General features: G+C 39.3%; 1 protein-coding gene across 1 annotated transcript in view; it reads right to left on the bottom strand.

Moving 5' to 3' along the window:
• Bdp1 (B double prime 1, subunit of RNA polymerase III transcription initiation factor IIIB) overlaps positions 1-17,018 on the bottom strand; it is a 108,807-nt gene that overhangs the window by 19,723 nt on the left and 72,066 nt on the right. Inside the window, 7 exon segments of the mRNA XM_042690896.1 lie at positions 233-296; positions 3,301-3,478; positions 3,907-4,057; positions 8,213-8,373; positions 9,298-9,511; positions 12,140-12,232; positions 13,223-13,259. Coding sequence (XP_042546830.1) covers positions 233-296; positions 3,301-3,478; positions 3,907-4,057; positions 8,213-8,373; positions 9,298-9,511; positions 12,140-12,232; positions 13,223-13,259 — 898 coding nt within the window.

Here is a 17,018-nt window from a genome sequence, read left to right as displayed (position 1 = left end):
CATGACAACTTATCATCACAACTAGAAGACTAAATTTATAGCCTGGACCCCAGAAAACTAATTTCATAAAGGGTAAGCATGCTATATCATAGAAAGACTTGTAATCCTAAGTAACAAAGCTGATATACAAAACATTGCAAATTTGCCAGAGACTGAAAAAGAATTGTTTAGTATTTTTTCACTTAAATGTAAAAACACCACTAGGCTGCTTCACTGAAGCAGACTATCATACCTGCTAGATCTTCAGGATTGATTACATTCTTTTGTTGGACTTCTGGAATAGAAGTTGATGTACACTGCCATAAAAATTAAAAGAGTAAAAAAAAAAAAAAAAAAAAAAAAAATTAAAAGAGTAAGGTTTAAAAGTTTTCCTGAAAACTTAATACATAGTAAGGAGATATTGTTTCAAAACTTATTTACTTATCTTAAACATACACAATTTTCCAAGTACTTGAATGAATGTGCCAATAAACTTACGGTTTACTGAAATAAACATAAACGCAAAGAATGTCAATTAAATTGTCAAATGTGTATTTTACAGGGTGATTTTGGACCTGTCAGGATACGGACTGATTCCCCTACTCCTGGCACACCAGGCACTTCATAAGTAGGTGATATGTGAATGAAGATAAACACCTGATTATCAGTTTGCTTCCCTCAAATCTGTTTTCCACAAAACTGCTAATATCCTGATTATAATTCTCTAATCCTTAAAACTGCAAAACTCCCATTTTGCAACCAATAATGTTGATTCAGGTAAGATATACCAATGAATACCAAAAGTATTGGATGACAAGCTGCTGGATCTCATTGGCCAAATTACTACAAAATAGAAAACATGTCCTTCTAATGAAGAAACTAGAAGGCACTAATACTGGTCAAGTGATCAGTCAACATCATCAGTAATAGTCTAGAAGGCACTAATACTGGTCAAGTGATCAGTCAACATCATCAGTAATAGTGTATGTATTTGATCTGATATAAAAAGGAAGAACACAAGATCACTATGTAGTGATCTTGCATAAAAACAATTGAATCATGAGTAGGCAGTTAAAACAAATATTCAGATTGCAGACTTGCTAACCCTATCTAAAATGCCAGATTCACACAAAAGAACTACCCACAACTAAAGAAGAGTAAGAAGAAATAACCATTAAACATAAGGTAACAGTTTATATGAGGTCTTTATTTTAAGAACAAAAAGGGTCTAATGGCCATGATTAAGACAACTGGAGAAACTTAATGAAAAATTGCCTATTAAACAATGTTACTGAATTATCCATGTTAAATGGCATTGTAACATTGACTGTGAAAACAGTACATCCTTGTTCTTATTAGAGCTGTATTATTAATATATTAAGACACATATTTGCAATTTACTCTTAAATGGATCAAATGTTTTTTCAACTTTCTACTAAACCACACAGATGAAGATGAAGACAGGGGAAAAAAAAAGAGGCAAAATTAATAATTAATGAATACAAAAAGGGTTTGGGTAAGTTTTCAAATTTTTGGAAATTTTCAGAAAGATTGAAAGTATTTTAAAATAAAAGACAGGGGCTGGGAAGGTGCTCAGTGGTAGAGTGCTTGCCTTGCATGCATGAGGCTCTGGGTTCGATTCCTCAGCACTACATAGGCAAAAAGAAAAAAGCTGGAAGTGGGGCTGTGGCTTAAGTGGTAGATGCTAGCCTTGAGCTGAAGAGCTAAGGGACAGCGCCCAGGCCCAGAGTTCAGGCCCCACGACCGGACCCAAAAAAAAAAAAAAATAATAATAATAATAAAATAAAATAAAAGACAAAAATTAACAAGTTGGTAAGTCTTAAAAATCTTTCTATGATGTATCTTGTGACCTTTTCATCTTCAGTCCTAGCCATATTCTTTTACATATCATTCTGCTCTACAATATTTTCTTTTCCTTCTTCCCCTTCCATCCTTATTTCCCATCCTTTCCTTCATTTTTGCTTTCTTTCTTTCCTTGTTTCTTTTTCTTCTCTTTTTTCTTCTCTTCTTTTTTGCTGGTCCCGAGGCTTAAACTCAGGTCGTGGGCACTGTCCTTGAGTTTCTTTTTGCTCAAGGCTAATGCTCTACCACTTGAGCCATAGCTCTACTTCCAGTGAATGCCTAGGCCACATTCACAGATTAACATCACTAGGTAGAGGACAACTTATACAGTCTTGTTCAAAACTCTATCTCACTTATCAAACTGAATTTGACCATTCATTCACTACTCTGCCCAGTACCTCATAATGTCAGATACATAGTATTGGCATCTCAATACACATTCTGTGAAACAAAGAACTCAGCTCTAAGAACTAAAATGGAAAACAAATTCTGTACGCTTCAAAACAAATTTGAGCATATTTTTTTATTTCTGTGCTTCAGAGGCTAACAATTAAAATTTTATCATAATATTCTTTCTTTTTTTTTTTTTTTTTTTTTTGGGGGGGGGGGCAGTCCTAGGGCTCGAATTCTAGGCTTGGGCAATGTCCCAAAGCTTCTTTTTACTCAAGGCTAGCGCTCTACTACTTGAGTCACAGCACCACTTCTGGCTTTTTCTCTCATTAACTGGAGATAAGTGTCTCACGGACTTTCCTGCCCTGGCTGGCTTCAAACTGTAACCCTCAGATCTCAACCTCCTAAGTAGCTAAGATGCATGAGTCACAGGCACCCAGCCATAATATTCTTTTATTTTACTGTGTTATCCATGCTGGCTTCAAATTCCTAAATTCTGTGATGCTCCTGTCTCCCAAATAGCTTCCCAAATAGCTAAGACTAAACACATGTACATTCACACCCAGTTCACAATATTTCTTACTACAATAATACTATTGGAAAAATTGATCCAGAATCATCAGGAGCTGAGAAAGAAGCACAGAAAAGGACTATTTAAAGGAGGAAAAAAAAAGGGGGGGCTGTGCACCAATGGCTCACATCTGTAATCGTAGCTACTCAGGAGGCTGAGATCTGAGGACTGCTGCTCAAAGCCAGCCTGGGCAGCAAAGTCTATAAGACTCATCTTCAACTAACCACCAGAAAACTGCAAGTGACGCTGTTGTAGAATGCTAGCCTTGAGCAAAAAAGCTCAGGAACAGCACCTGGGCCTTGAGTACAAGCCCCAAGACTGACCCCCCAAAAAAACTAGGAAATTATTGAGGTGCTAAACTATTCAAAGATTGGTTACAAAAATTTATACATCAGCACATGTTAAACTACAAAGGACAAAGTCTATTGTACATAAATCATACTTTAAATTTTAAAATGGGGGAAAAAATCTGCTTGTTACAGTCTTTATTCTTTTACCTCTGGTGCATGAAATGTGAGCACACTTTCTCCAGTAGAGTCCTTTCTCAAGGTCTCTTCCATAGAACTCTCACAAAGACCCCAACTCGAACCAAGTGTATGAGGAACTGTCTCAGGAGAAACTGAAGTAACTGACAGAACCTGAGCCACCTCAGCTCTCTCTTCTTCCTCTTCATTTCTAAAAGAGAATTTTTATTATTGGAAACCAGGGAATTATTTTTAGTACAAGATTCATCTGAGATAATACAATTTAACAGTTTTTTAATCTATTTTTTTTTAGGGGGGTCAGTCATGGGGCTTGAACTAGGGTCTGGATGCTGTTCCTGACCTCTTTTGCTTAAGGCTAGTGCTCTACTACTTTGAGGACTAGCTCCACTCCAGTTTTCAGGTGGTTAATTGGATTTACGAGTCTTATGGCCTTTCCTGTCTGGATCTTCAAACTGAGATCCTCTGATTTCAGCCTCCAGAGTAGTTAGGATTATAGGTATGAACCATTAGCAACCCACAATTTTCATTCTTTTAATGTAACAAACTTTAAATCAAATTCTTATAGCTAAAGCTGAAAAAGAAGATAAACTGAATGTCAAAGACTCTTTCCTATTTTACCTTTTCACTAGGTTTGCTTCCAGTGGAATACTGGTCCCTTTGACACAATGGATACTTGTCAATTGGTTCTGCTCCTTACTTTCTGCTGTTGTAACTGGCCCAAGGGTTTTATCTTCCAATTCTGTTGCTTTGGAAACATTTTGCTCAGTTTCTTAAACAAAAAATACATTTAAGACAGTGTTCAAAATATATTTAAGATATATTACAGCTGGTGCCAGTGGCTCATGCTTATAATCCTAGCTACTCAGGAAGATCTGAGGATTCCAGTTCAAAGCCAGACAGGTCAGGAAAGTCTGTGAGACCTGTTTTGTTTTGTTTTGTTTTTTTGCCAGTCCTAGAGCTTGAACTCAGGGCCTGGGCACTGTCCCTGAGCTTCATTTGCTGAAGGCTAGCACTCTACCACTTGAGCCATAGTGCCACTTCCGGCATTTTCTAATTATGTGCTACTGAGGAACTGAACCCAGGGCCTCATGCATGCTAGGCAAGCACTCTACCACTCGGCCACATTCCCAGCCCCGTGAGACTCCTGCCAGCCTGGGCAGCAAAGTTCAGGAGACTCTTTATCTCCAGTAAACCACCAGAAAACCAGAAGTAGCGCTGTGGCTCAAGTGGTAGAGTGCTAGCCTTGAGCTAAAGAACTCAGGGACAGCTCCCTGGGCCCAGAGTTGAAGCCCCATGACCACAACCAACAATAAAAAAGATATACTACGCTGAACTCTGTGTGTGTGTTGGGGGGGGGGGGGGGGGTCCGTTGTGGGGCTTGACCGTTGGGCCTGGGTGCTCTCCCTCAACTCTTCAGCTCAAGGCAAGTACTCTACCACCACTTGAGCCACACTTTCGGTTTTCTGGTGGTTTATTGGACATAAAGAGTCTCATGAACTTTCCTGCCCAGGCTGGCTTTGAACTGCAATCCTCAGATCTCAGTCTCCTGAGTAGCTAGAATTGGTGGCTTGAAATGTGCATATGATAAAAACAATACATTCTCTCTTTTAAAAAACAGATTACAGTATATGACTCCAAATATCTCTTAATCCAAAAGTCAGGTAATTCACATAGCAGAATAATAATCCTTGCCAAGGAGATTTTTCAATTTAAGACAGAAAATTAATAAACCCTGTACTGCATATATTTCACTCGACTACCAAAGCAACTATATTCACACCTTCTGGTAACTATACAGTACCATAATTAAATAAGCCATTATAATTTAAAAGTCCCATCCAAAAAAGTTTAGAAATGACTTATTTGAAGTCTGGATGGCTCTATCTTTAGAGATCTTACAGAGAAAAACATCACTGATGACAGAGAGATAGGAAAATATTTCTATAAAAAGAAGCAATGATCTGGTTCTGGAAGCTTATGCCTATAATCCTAACTACTCAGGAGGATGAGATCTGACTATCACAGTTTAAGTCAGTTCAGACAGGCAAGTCCATGACACTCTTATCTCCAACTAAAAGCCAGAAATGGAGCTGTGGGAAAAATAAAATAAGGGACAGCACCCAGACTCTAAGTTTAAACTCAGTACCATGAACGAATACAAGAAAATATTCACAAATGCTACTATAGAGATGAACACTGGAAACACAATGACAGAAGAATAGTTGAAATTGCCAGACTGGAACACATAGCATATGTTTTTATTTAGAAGGTCAAAAAAAGGCAAATCAGGGGCTGGGTAGGTAGCTCAGTGGTAGAGTGGTTACCTTGCATGCATGAGGCCCTGGGTTTGATTCCTCTGCACCACATGAGCAGAAAAAGCCAGAAATGGTGCTGTGGCTCAAGTGGAATAGCTCTAGCCTTGAGCTGAAGAGCTGAGGGATGGCACCTAGGCCCAGAGTTCAGGCCAAGACCAACCAAAAAAAAGCAAATCAAAAAAGACAGAAGAGTTGTGGTTGCTTAGAGTTGAAAACAGCTATAGATGAACTACAATGTGGAAAAAACACTAAATATTACTAAGTTGTATACTGAAGTTGGGGAACTACATAGTATCAATTACACATAAGCTGCTTAAAAACACTTTTGTAAGGCAGGGTCTTGTTATGTAGCCTAAGCTGACCTCCAACTCAAACCTCCAGCCTCGGGGCTGGGTAGAGCGCTTGCCTTGCATGCCTGAGGCCCTGGGTTCGATTCCTCAGCACCACATAAGCAAAAAGAAAAAAGCCGGAAGTGGTGCTGTGGCTCAAGTGGTAGAGCGCTAGCCTTGAGGGACAGCGCCCAGGCCCAGAGTTCAGGCCCCACGACCGGACCAAAAAAAAAAAACCTCCAGCCTCCATATTACACATATGGCCCATCATGTCCGTGCGTGCGTGCGTGCGTGCGTGTGTGTGCGCTGGTACTGGTGGTGGAGTTCAGGGCTTAGATCCTGTTTTTTAGCTTTCTGCATACAAGGCTAGCGCTTTACTACTTGAGCCATACTTCTACTCCTTGCTTTTTGTTGGCTAACTGGAGATAAGAGTCTCACAGAGGGGCTGGGAAGGTGGCTCAGTGGTAGAGCATTTGTCTTGCATGGATGAAGTCCCTGGGTTCGATTCCTCAGCACCACATAAGAAAAAAGAAAAAATCCGGAGGTGGCACTTTGGCTCAAGTGGTAAAGCGCTAGCCTTGAGCCTTGAGCTGAGGAACAGCGCCCAGGCCCAGAGTTCAGGCTCCACGATCGGACCCAAAAAAAAAAGATTCTCACAGTTGCCTGAGCTGGCTTTGAACTTCAATCTTCAGATCTCCATCTCTAGAGTAGCTAGAATTATAGGTATGAGCCACTAGAGTACAGCAAAAGTTGTTTTCAATTTATAGAGCATTGTATGTTTTTATTGTGTGCATGTTTTTAAATACATATATATACTACATAATGATTAAGTCCAGTTAATAACAAATATGTCACCTCATAATCATCCTTTTAGTTATATCAACACACAATATGCATGCTTTACTTTTTTTTTCTTTTGGTGGCACTGAGGTTTGAACTAAAGTCTTGTACTTGTTAGGCTAGAACTCTACCAACACTTTCATTCAGACAGATAGTTGTTGTTATTGTTTGCTGGTTGTAGGGCTAGAACTCAGGGCCTAGGCACTGTCCCTGAGCTTTTTCTGCTCAAGGCTAATGCTCTATTACTTTGAGCCACAGCACCATTTCCAGTTTTCTGTTAGTTAACTAAAAATAAAGAGTCTCACAGACTTTCCTGCCCAGGCTGGCTTCGAACCACAATCCTCAGATCTCAGCATCCTGAGTAGCTAGGATTACAATCATGAGGCACCAGCATCCAGCATACATAGTTATTTTTGTTGAAGATGGTCTAGGACCCTCCTTCCTCCATATAGCTGAGAACACAGGAATGTAACACACACCCAACTTTTTAACATAGGTTCATTTGAAGGTGATGGTGGCCCATCATGCCTGTAATCCTAGCTATTTATGAGCCTGAGATCTGAGGATCACAGTTCAAAAGCAGCCTGTGGAGAAGTCTATGAGAATCTTATCTCCAATTACCCAACACAAAGCTGGGAGTGAAGCTGTGTCTCAACTGGTAGAATACCAGACTTGAGGGAAAAAGCAAGAATTGTCTCAGTAGCACCGTGCACACACACACACATACACAAAACAAACAAACTGGTTCTCTGTAGCTTTTTGTCTGAGCTGACCTCAAATTCAATCCTCCTGGGTCTCCAACTCCCAAATAGCAGAGGTTTCAGGGATGAGCATCAAGACAATTAGCTTCCCTTTACATTTTTAATAATATAATAGACCATAATTAATTATAATCACTTTGCTTTATCATTACAAAGCTATTATTTTTAAATGCTTAGCAGTATGATATGGTATACATACAGATTTGTTCTTCTAAAAATATACACATTATTCATATATGGTAACACACATAGGAATAAACACAGACACCATTTAGATGATTACAAGTGTCTAAAAACATTTTTGGAAGTCCATAATAAAGTCTAAGAGCACTTCACCACTAGAAGTAGGACTTGTAAGCCAGGACCTAAGAAAGAGGTTTGTTTTTAATTTCATTCCTTTTGGGTACTTTCCTGTTAGAAATGCCTTATTTTTTTTTTTTTGCTTGCTCAAGGATATATACATACACATACAGACACTGATCGGGCAAATACAGCAAGCAAAACAGTATCAATGACTAAAACCAGTTAGATTTATGGATATTTCTTTTATAGATCATTTTACCTTTTTGTAATCTTTAAAAATTTTATATAGAATGTTCCACTGAATATTCCTTTGAAATGCTAATGTTATTTTTTAGGTCAATGTAATTTTACAATTTATAAAAACAATAAAATTTACCTCTTTGACTTTGTTTTTCTTCCCCTTTAGCTATACAAAAATTGGAAACTTCTTTATGAGCATCAAACATGCTGGTCTCTGAAATTTTCTCAAAATTTGACTTCGGCTTCACAAATCTACTCCTCATTCTTAAACTGCTGGTCCCTTGAGAAACTGCATTTCTGGGAGTAAAGAAATTGTTCAATTATGTAAGCATTCCCTTGCTTTCTTTTTTTTTTTTTTTGGTCGGCCGTGGGGCTTGAACTCTGGGCCTGGGCGCTGTCCCTCAGCTCTTCAGCTCAAGGCGAGCACTCTACCACTTGAGCTACAGTGCCAGTTCCGGTTTTCTGGTGGTTTATTGGAGATAGGAGTCTCATGTCTCTCCTGCCCGGGCTGGCTCTGAACCTCGATCCTCAGATCGCAGCCTCCTGAGTAGCTAGGATTACAGGCGTGAGCCACCAGCGCCCGGCCCCTTGGTTTCTTATATTGCCACATTCTGTCCAGCACCAGAGCAGTCAATGCACCATCTATTAAGTACCACATTATATACAGATGGTGTCTATTTATTTAATTTGGATTTACTTTTTGTGCCTATACTGAGGCTTGAATTCAGGGCATGAAAGGTGTCCCTTAGCATTTTCACTCAATAACAGTGCTCTACCATTTAAGCCACAGCTCTACTTTCAACTTTTTAGAGGTCAATTGGAGGTAAGAATCCCATGCACTTTCATGCCCAGGCTGACTTCAAACAATGGTCCCAGATTGCAGCCTCCTAAATATCTAGGATAGCAGGTATAAAACAAAAGAAAACAAAAACAGATTCCTTAAGTAGAGACTCAAACTATCAATCCTTCTACTCCAGGATCCCAAGTACTAGATTACAGATACAGTAAATACTCATTTCTTAATGCTGAAGTTATAAAATACTAAACTTACTAGAGGTATTAGGGAAAAAATCTAGACAATATTCATAAAACAGATTCAATTTCTATAAATCAACTTTTTCAAAGATACACTAAGACCAGTGATACCTAGATCAGACAAATATTAATTAAATGTGTAAGAAATCAGCATTGACTACTTAATTGAATACTAAAGTAATAAACCTGGTTGGTGTAGTTTCCTTTATTTCTTCCATTAAATCAACTTTTTCTCCAATAGTCCGTTCCTCTGACACAATCCTGTCTTCCAATGATGCAGTAGATGCACTTGTGATAAGTGAATTAAATTCTTGATATTCATCAACGGGCTTGTGAGTTACATTTTCTGTGCTAAAACGAATATGACTCCTATCCTCTGAATGAAATATGCACACACCTACTGCACAAAAAAAGAAAAAGAAAATTAAAAATGAACCCAATATGAATCAGTACCTGAATACTCTTCAAAATTCAGTAATTGTCAAATTCTACATTATTATTTAACTAAAGTTAGCTCTCTTTAGCTTTACATTCTAAATTCATGATTAAATATTTCATAAATGATGGGCTGGGAAGGTGGCTCAGTGGTAGAGCGCTTGCCTTGCATGCTCAAGGCCCTGGGTTCGATTCCTCAGCACCACATAAGCAAAAAGAAAAAAGCCGGAAGTGGAGCTGTGGCTCAAGTGGTAGAGCACTAGCCTTGAGCTGAAGAGCTGAGGGACAGTGCCCAGGCCGAGTTCAGGCCCCACGACCGGACCAAAAAAAAAAATAAATAAATAAATAAATAAATATTTCATAAATGAGAGTCGATCTGTAATAGGCTCATAATGAAAACTGTATGCTATCTAAAGTAATAGTCTTTTGTTACTTTCAATAATTTCAAAACAGATTGGACTTCCCTGTTACTTTGGGGTATGTGAGATAATACTGTGGTTTGAACTCAGGGCTGGTGCTCAAACTATAATCCCAGCTACTCAGGAGGCTGAAATCTGAGGTTTACCATTCAAAGACAGCCTGGGAGGAAAGTCTATGAGACTCATGTCCAATTAACCACCAGCAAACCATAAGTGAGCTGTGGCTCAACGTGGTAGAGCATTAGCCTTGAGTAAAGAAACAACTCAGAGGTACTGCCTGAGTTTGAGCACCAGTGCCCAGGTTCTTGATAATTGTTTTACTGACTAACTTGATGTTTAGTTGTTAGACTTTTAGGCTTATAACCCTATATTTATCAAAAGAAAGTTTCTGATTTGTAGCCATGTGCTGGTGGCACATGCCTGTAATCCTAGCTACTCAAGAAGATGAAATATAAGGATCACAGCCAGCCTGGGCAGGAAAAGTCTGTGAGACTCTTATCTCCACTAAACTACAAAAAAAAAAAAAAAAAGCAAAAAAAGCAGAAAGTAGAGCTGTGACTCAATTGGTAGTGCATTACAATTGAACATAAAAGCTCAGGGACAACACCCAACCCCCCCCCCCCCAAAAAAAAATTCTTTCTTAGTGGCAGAGTCTTGCAGTAGAGTCTGTCATAGCTGTGTGGGACATAAAATAATGGTTCTAAAAATGAATAAAGGAAGGACATTAATGCACACGCCTATATTCCTAGGTAATGCTGTAGAAATCAGGAGGATTGAGGTTCAAGGTAAGCCCAGGTGAGAAATTAGCCAGATCCTCCCTTCTTCCTCCCCTCTCCCCCCTTTTTAATTCTGAGGCCTGAACTCCAACCTCAGGTCCAGTAAAAAACAAACAGAAGGGCACCTGTAAATCTAGCTATTCAGGAGGCTAAGATCTGAGGATCACAGTTCAAAGCCAGTCCGGGCAGGAAAATCTCTGAGATTCTTACCTACAATTAACTACCAGAAAACCAGAAGTGGCATTGTGGCTCAAGTGGTAGAGCACTAGCTTTGAGCTGAAGACAGCTCAGAGACAGTGTCTAGGCCCAGAGTTCATGCCCCATGACCAACAACAACAACATCATCAAAAAAATGTGAACAGTTATTTCATGTAGTTATAGATAAAGAAATAGTAAAGACCACAGCTTCTAAGTTCAGCCTAACATACTAAAAATCACTGACGGCATGGAGCAAGTGGTAAAGTGTCAACCTACTAAGAATCCCTGAGTTCAAACCTCTCATCAGCAAGTTCAGTGCCAGTGGCTCATACCTAAAATCTTACCTACTCATGAAATAGATCAGAGGATCACAGTTTAAAGCCAGCCTGGGCAAAAAAGTCCAAGCCTCTATTTCCAATTAACCAGAAAAATGCCAGACTAAAAGTGTAGCTCAAGTTGTAGAGAACCAGACATGAAAAAGAAAGACAATGGAGAGCTCAAGGCTCTGCTCTCAAGTCCTAATACTGGCATCAAAATAAATAAATAAATAAATAAAAATAAGCTGGCCTATGTTTTGGCATTCTCCAAACTATTAGAACAGTTAAAATTATCTCAATGTCAAAACTATTATTACATAGGAGAAAATTTGCCACTTTAAGCAGCAAATCCTCTATTGAAGAGAAATATATATGTTGAGCTCAATTAAACAATGTTTATAATGATAAAAAAATAACTTCCATAAAGAAATACTTTGCTTGGTTAACCAAATACATGATCTTAAATAGTTAGCATATCTAACAGGATAAATAAGATAGTGCATGGATTGATATACAAATATTATGTTTTTTGTTTTGTTTTTTTGTCAGTAGTGGAACTTAAACTCTGTCCCTGTGCTCTTCAGCTCAAGGCTAGCATTGTACCACTTGAGCCACAGCACTACTTCTGGTATTCTGGTGGTTTTGTTAGAGATAAGAGTTTCACAGACTTTCCTGCCAGGGCTGGCTTTGAACTGCAATCCTCAGATCTCAGCCTCTGGAGAAGCCAGGATTACAGGCATGAGCCATGAGCACCTGGCAAATATTACTGTTTCTAAGAAAAGGAATGTAAATTTTAAATGTAAGGGGCTGTTCACTCCCAATGTGGATGTAAGTTCTTAGCAGACAGATCTGAAGAGGATTCAGATTCCTTTTCCACTCTTACCATCACCCTGGTCAGTACTGATTTCTGACTGCAGGACTATATCTCCCATTGTCAGCAAAGTTATGGCAGCTTCGGTGCTTCCATCGCTGGGATCTTGAGGAAACAAGCAATAAACAACAATAAATCTAGAAATCTATTTACTTAAAACAGAGAGTTGTGTGTGCACACATGCACGCACCAGTGCTAGAGCCTGAACTCAGGGCCTTGTGCTCTTGCTTAGCTTCTTCGTTCAAGGCTGGTGCTCTATACACTCATGCCACATTTCTATTTCCAGCCTTTTATTGGTTTGTTGGAGAGCTTTTCAGATTTGTCTACCTCAGGTCAGGCCACAGCCTCCTGAGTAATTGAGCATGAGCTCAGGCATGAGCCACTGGTTCCTTCAAACAGATTTTTTTTTCACTCAGGTGTCTATCTTCAGGTAATGTGTTCCAAAATCCTCTATACCAGTATTCCTTACTCATATGGTTACAGACTAAAGATTATAGACTACAGATTTTAGATTATAGACTGCCAAATTTTTTTTTAAACATCATTTGTTTGAGGGAGTGGGGGTTAGAATGCAGGTCCTAGGTTTGAACTCAGGGCCTAGACACTGCCCCTGAGCTTTTTTGCTCAAGGCTAGTGCTCTACCTAGTGAGCCACAGCTCTACTTTGGGCTTTTTAGTGATTAGCTGGAGATAAGAGTCTTACAGACTTCCTTGTCTGTGCTGGCTTTGAACCTTGATCCTCAGATTTTAGCCTCCTGACTAGTTAGGATTACATGCATGAGACACCAGCACCCAGGCTCATATATTGGCTTTTACTTGATGACAGTACTTTCTTTCCATTAAAAATGTTTTCAACAAAAAAATGTTCTCAGGTATACAAACCCAGAGACAATCTCTAGTTTTTTATTTAACACTTAAAACTCAACTCATCTTCCATAGTTACATCTAAGAATCTAACTTCTCATGCAGGTAACATACTTAGCACTAGAATCTTCTTGTTCAGCTCCGTAAGAAACATCCTCCAAACCCACTACAATAAATAACTGTGCTAATACAAACAAGAATGATAACAGATTAGCAGACTGATAACAATTACCTGCTACCCTTGGAGCTTGTTCTCCTGAGGTCATTTCCTAAAAGAGGAAAAGATAAGAGTAACATCTGTTTCTTCCAAACACTGTTCTCACAGACTGCATTATATAGTTCTTCCATAGTTTCACTTACCACAACGGAATTTTTTTCTTAATTTGTAATGATTCATAAAATTCCAGAAATGAGATAAATTTTTTTGAATCTTGCTCTGGTTTTGCCTTTTCTCCATTGCAAATTTTACTGCTAAGCACTTGCTATGTACATCTAACCACACTTTTTCACTATGTACATCTAACCACGCTTCTTCACTTTCAGCCCCTCAACTACAGTCAAATCTACTTGTACATAACAGAAATAGTTTGAAGATTATCCCAATTTTTATACTAGGTGAAAGAAAACAAAATTAATTTTAATAAATGAAAAAGTTACAGAATCAATGTCTACAGAGTTCATTTATCAGCTCCCCAGTGATACTGGCAAAAATAATATTAAATATAAAACATTTAAGCTGGGAATGTGTCTTAGTGGTGGAGTGCTGGACTAGCATACATGAAGCCCTGGGTTCGATTCCTCAGTACAATATAAACAGAAAAGGCCAGAAGTGGTGCCATGAGCAAAAGCAGCTTAGGGACAGTACCCAGGCCCTGAGTTCAAGCCCCAGGACTAGGGAGGAAAAAAAAAAAAGCCCAATTATCATAGGGCACAGTTGGAGATTTTTATTCCCTAAGAGCAAGAATTCAATACCTGAATATCTATTATGAATACTAACACTGAAATCTTCAGCTATGCACTGTAGCTCATGATTATAATCCTAGCAACTCAGGAGGTAGAAATCAAGAAGATCAAGGTTGGAGACTCTTGTTTTTTTGTTTCTTTTAGGGGTTTTTTTTGGTTTGTTTTTTCTTTTTGTTGTTGTTGTTGGTAAGTTATGGGGCTTAAACACTGGGCCTGAGCACTGTCCTTGAGTTTGTCAACTCAAGGCAAGTGCTCTACGACTGGTGGTTTATTAGAGATAAGAGACTGGTGGTCTATTAGAGATAAGAGATAAGAATCTCGGGCTGGGAAGGTAGCTCAGTGGTAGAGCGCTTGCCTTGCACGCATGAAGCCCTGGATTCGATTCCTCAGCACACATAAGCAAAAAGAAAAAAGCCGGAAGTGGCGCTGTGGCTCAAGTGGTAGAGCTCTAGCCTTGAGCTGAGGGACAGCACCCAGGCCCAGAGTTCAGGCCCCATGACTGGACCCAAAAAAGAAAAAAAAAAAAAAAGAGAGAGAGAGATAAGAATCTCTAGGACTTTCCTGCCCATGCTGGCTTTGAACCATGATCCTTAGATTTCAGCCTCCCGAGAAGCTAGGATTACAGGCATGAGCTACCAGGGCCCGACTGAAGAGTCTGTTAAACAAAACAGAAAAGCCCCATATGGTGGTAGATGCTTATAATCCTAGCTATTCAGCAGGATTGCGGTCCATGACTGGTCCAAGTACAGAATAGGAGATCTTTACCAGCCATATATCCAGCAGGGGCCTAATTTTCAACATATACAAGAAGCTCATGAAACTAAACTCCTCCCCCAAATCAATAACACAATTAATAAAAGGGCAAAGGAGTTAAAGAGAAACTTCTCGCAAGAATGGCCAATAAACACATGAGGAAATGCTCACCATCTCTGGCCATTAAACAAATGAAAATCAAAATAACACTGAGATTCTATCTCACCCAAATAAAATTAGCTATCACATCAAGATGGCTCACACTTTTAATCCTAGCTACTCAGGAGGCAGAGATCTAAGGATCATGGTTCAAAGCCAGCCCAGGTAGAAAAGTCTGGGAAACTCATCTCCAATTAACCACCAAAAAACTGAGAAGTGGAGCTGTGGCTTAAAGAATATTAGCCTTAAGCTCAGGGACAACACCCAGGCCTTGAGTTCAAGCCCCATGAACAACAACAACCCAAAAAGAATATGAACAACAAATGATGGCAGGGACATGAAGAAAAAGAAATCCTATTACACTATTGGTGAGAATGTAAACTAGTACAACCAGTCTAGAAGGCAGTATGGAGATTCCTCAAAAAACTAAACAGAGAAATACTCAATGATCCAGAAATACCACTCTTGGGCAAACACTTGCACACACAATAAGAATTTACTCATCTACCACGAAAAACAATATTATGTCATTTGCAGGGAAATTGGAAAAAACTTATAATAATAAAGTAAATCAGACACAGAGACATAAACAGCACATGTTCTCTCATCTGTGGACATTATATCTAAATTATAAACATATATGAAAACATATACATGGTTATATGCATATAAACATGAACACAATGACTACTAAGGGGCTAATATTTAACTCCTCTGAACAACTAACAAATAGTTTAACAAAATGAATACCAGATAGTTAAAACATGGTTGTTGTTGTTTTTTTGGAGGGGGGAGTTTCCAAGAGAAGATGATTATGGAGAAAGGAAGACTGGGTAAAAAATATATAGTTATTATTGTCAACATATATTAGATGATAAGCTGAACTAAGTAACTTGAAGGTATGGATGGGATTAAGAGAGGAAAACAACAGAAGAGGTGAACATTGATCAAGATGTACTATATTTACAATCTAACTTACTGAACTAAAACCTTTGTACAGCTACTTAAAATAATTTAAAACATTAAAACTCACTTCGATAAAATACTAACAGAAAAAAATAATGAAGGGGGGGTGGGAGATGGGAAGGGATGGGAAGGGGAAACAAAGGAGGAGGCAACAATGCTTGATAAGAAATGCACTCATTATCTTGCCCATGTAATTGTAACCCCTCTGTATCGTATTTTCACAAAAAAAAAAAAAGAACAAAAAATTAAATAAATAAATAAATCAGCTATTATCATCCAAGAAAAAAAAATAATGAAAGGGCTGGGAAGGTGGCTCAGTGATAGAGTGCTTGCCTTGCATGCATGAGGCCCTGGGTTCCTCAGCACCACAAAAGCAGAAAAAGCCGGAAGTGGGCTCTGTGGCTCAAGTTGTAGAGCACTCCTCTTGGGCTGAAGAGCTGAGGGACAGCGTCCAGGCCCAGAGTTCAAGCCCCATGACTGACCAAAAAAAAAAAACAAGAAAAAGAAAACAAAACAGGGGCTGAGAAGGTGGCTCAGTGGTAGAGCACTTGCCTTGCATGCCTGAGGCCCTGGGTTCGATTCCGCAGCACCACATAAACAGAAAAGGCCAGAAGTCTCACTGTGGCCCAAGTGGTAGAGCGCTAGCCTTGAGCTGAAGAGCTGAGGACAGCGCGCAGGCCCAGAGTTCGGGCCCCATGACCAGACCCCCCCCCCCCCCAAAAAAAGAAAGAAAACAGCCAGCTATCAGTGGCTCATTTCCTTAGACTTAATTATTAGAGAGGCTGATGTCTGAGGATCGCAGTTCAAAGTCAGCCAGGGCAGAAAAGTCTGTGAGATTTACCTCCAATCAATCACCATAAAGCCAGAGGGAGAGCTGTTGCTCGGTGGCAGAGCATTAGCTTTGAGCAAAAATGCTAAGGGACAGTGTCTAGGCCCTGAGGTTTAAGCCCAAGACTGGCACCAAAAAAAGAAAAAAAGAAAAGAAACAGGACCCAGCAATATTTAAAAATTATTCATTCCCTTAAAAAACTAAACATACAACTTCCCTATGATCCAGATATACCACTCCTGGGTATAGAACATTAGAAGTCAGACTATGGTAAAAGACACTTGCACATCCATGTTCAGTGCTGCCACTGCACCAGAAGTGGCACTGTACCTTAAGTGGTAGAGTCCCAGAGTTCAAG

The sequence above is a fragment of the Dipodomys spectabilis genome, unplaced genomic scaffold, assembly GCF_019054845.1.
Source record: "Dipodomys spectabilis isolate Male_0828 unplaced genomic scaffold, ASM1905484v1 ptg000140l, whole genome shotgun sequence".
In the NCBI taxonomy this organism is placed as follows: Eukaryota; Metazoa; Chordata; class Mammalia; order Rodentia; family Heteromyidae; genus Dipodomys; species Dipodomys spectabilis.
The sequence above is the reverse complement of the archived record's forward strand: the minus strand, read 5'-3'. Positions and strand labels throughout refer to the sequence as shown.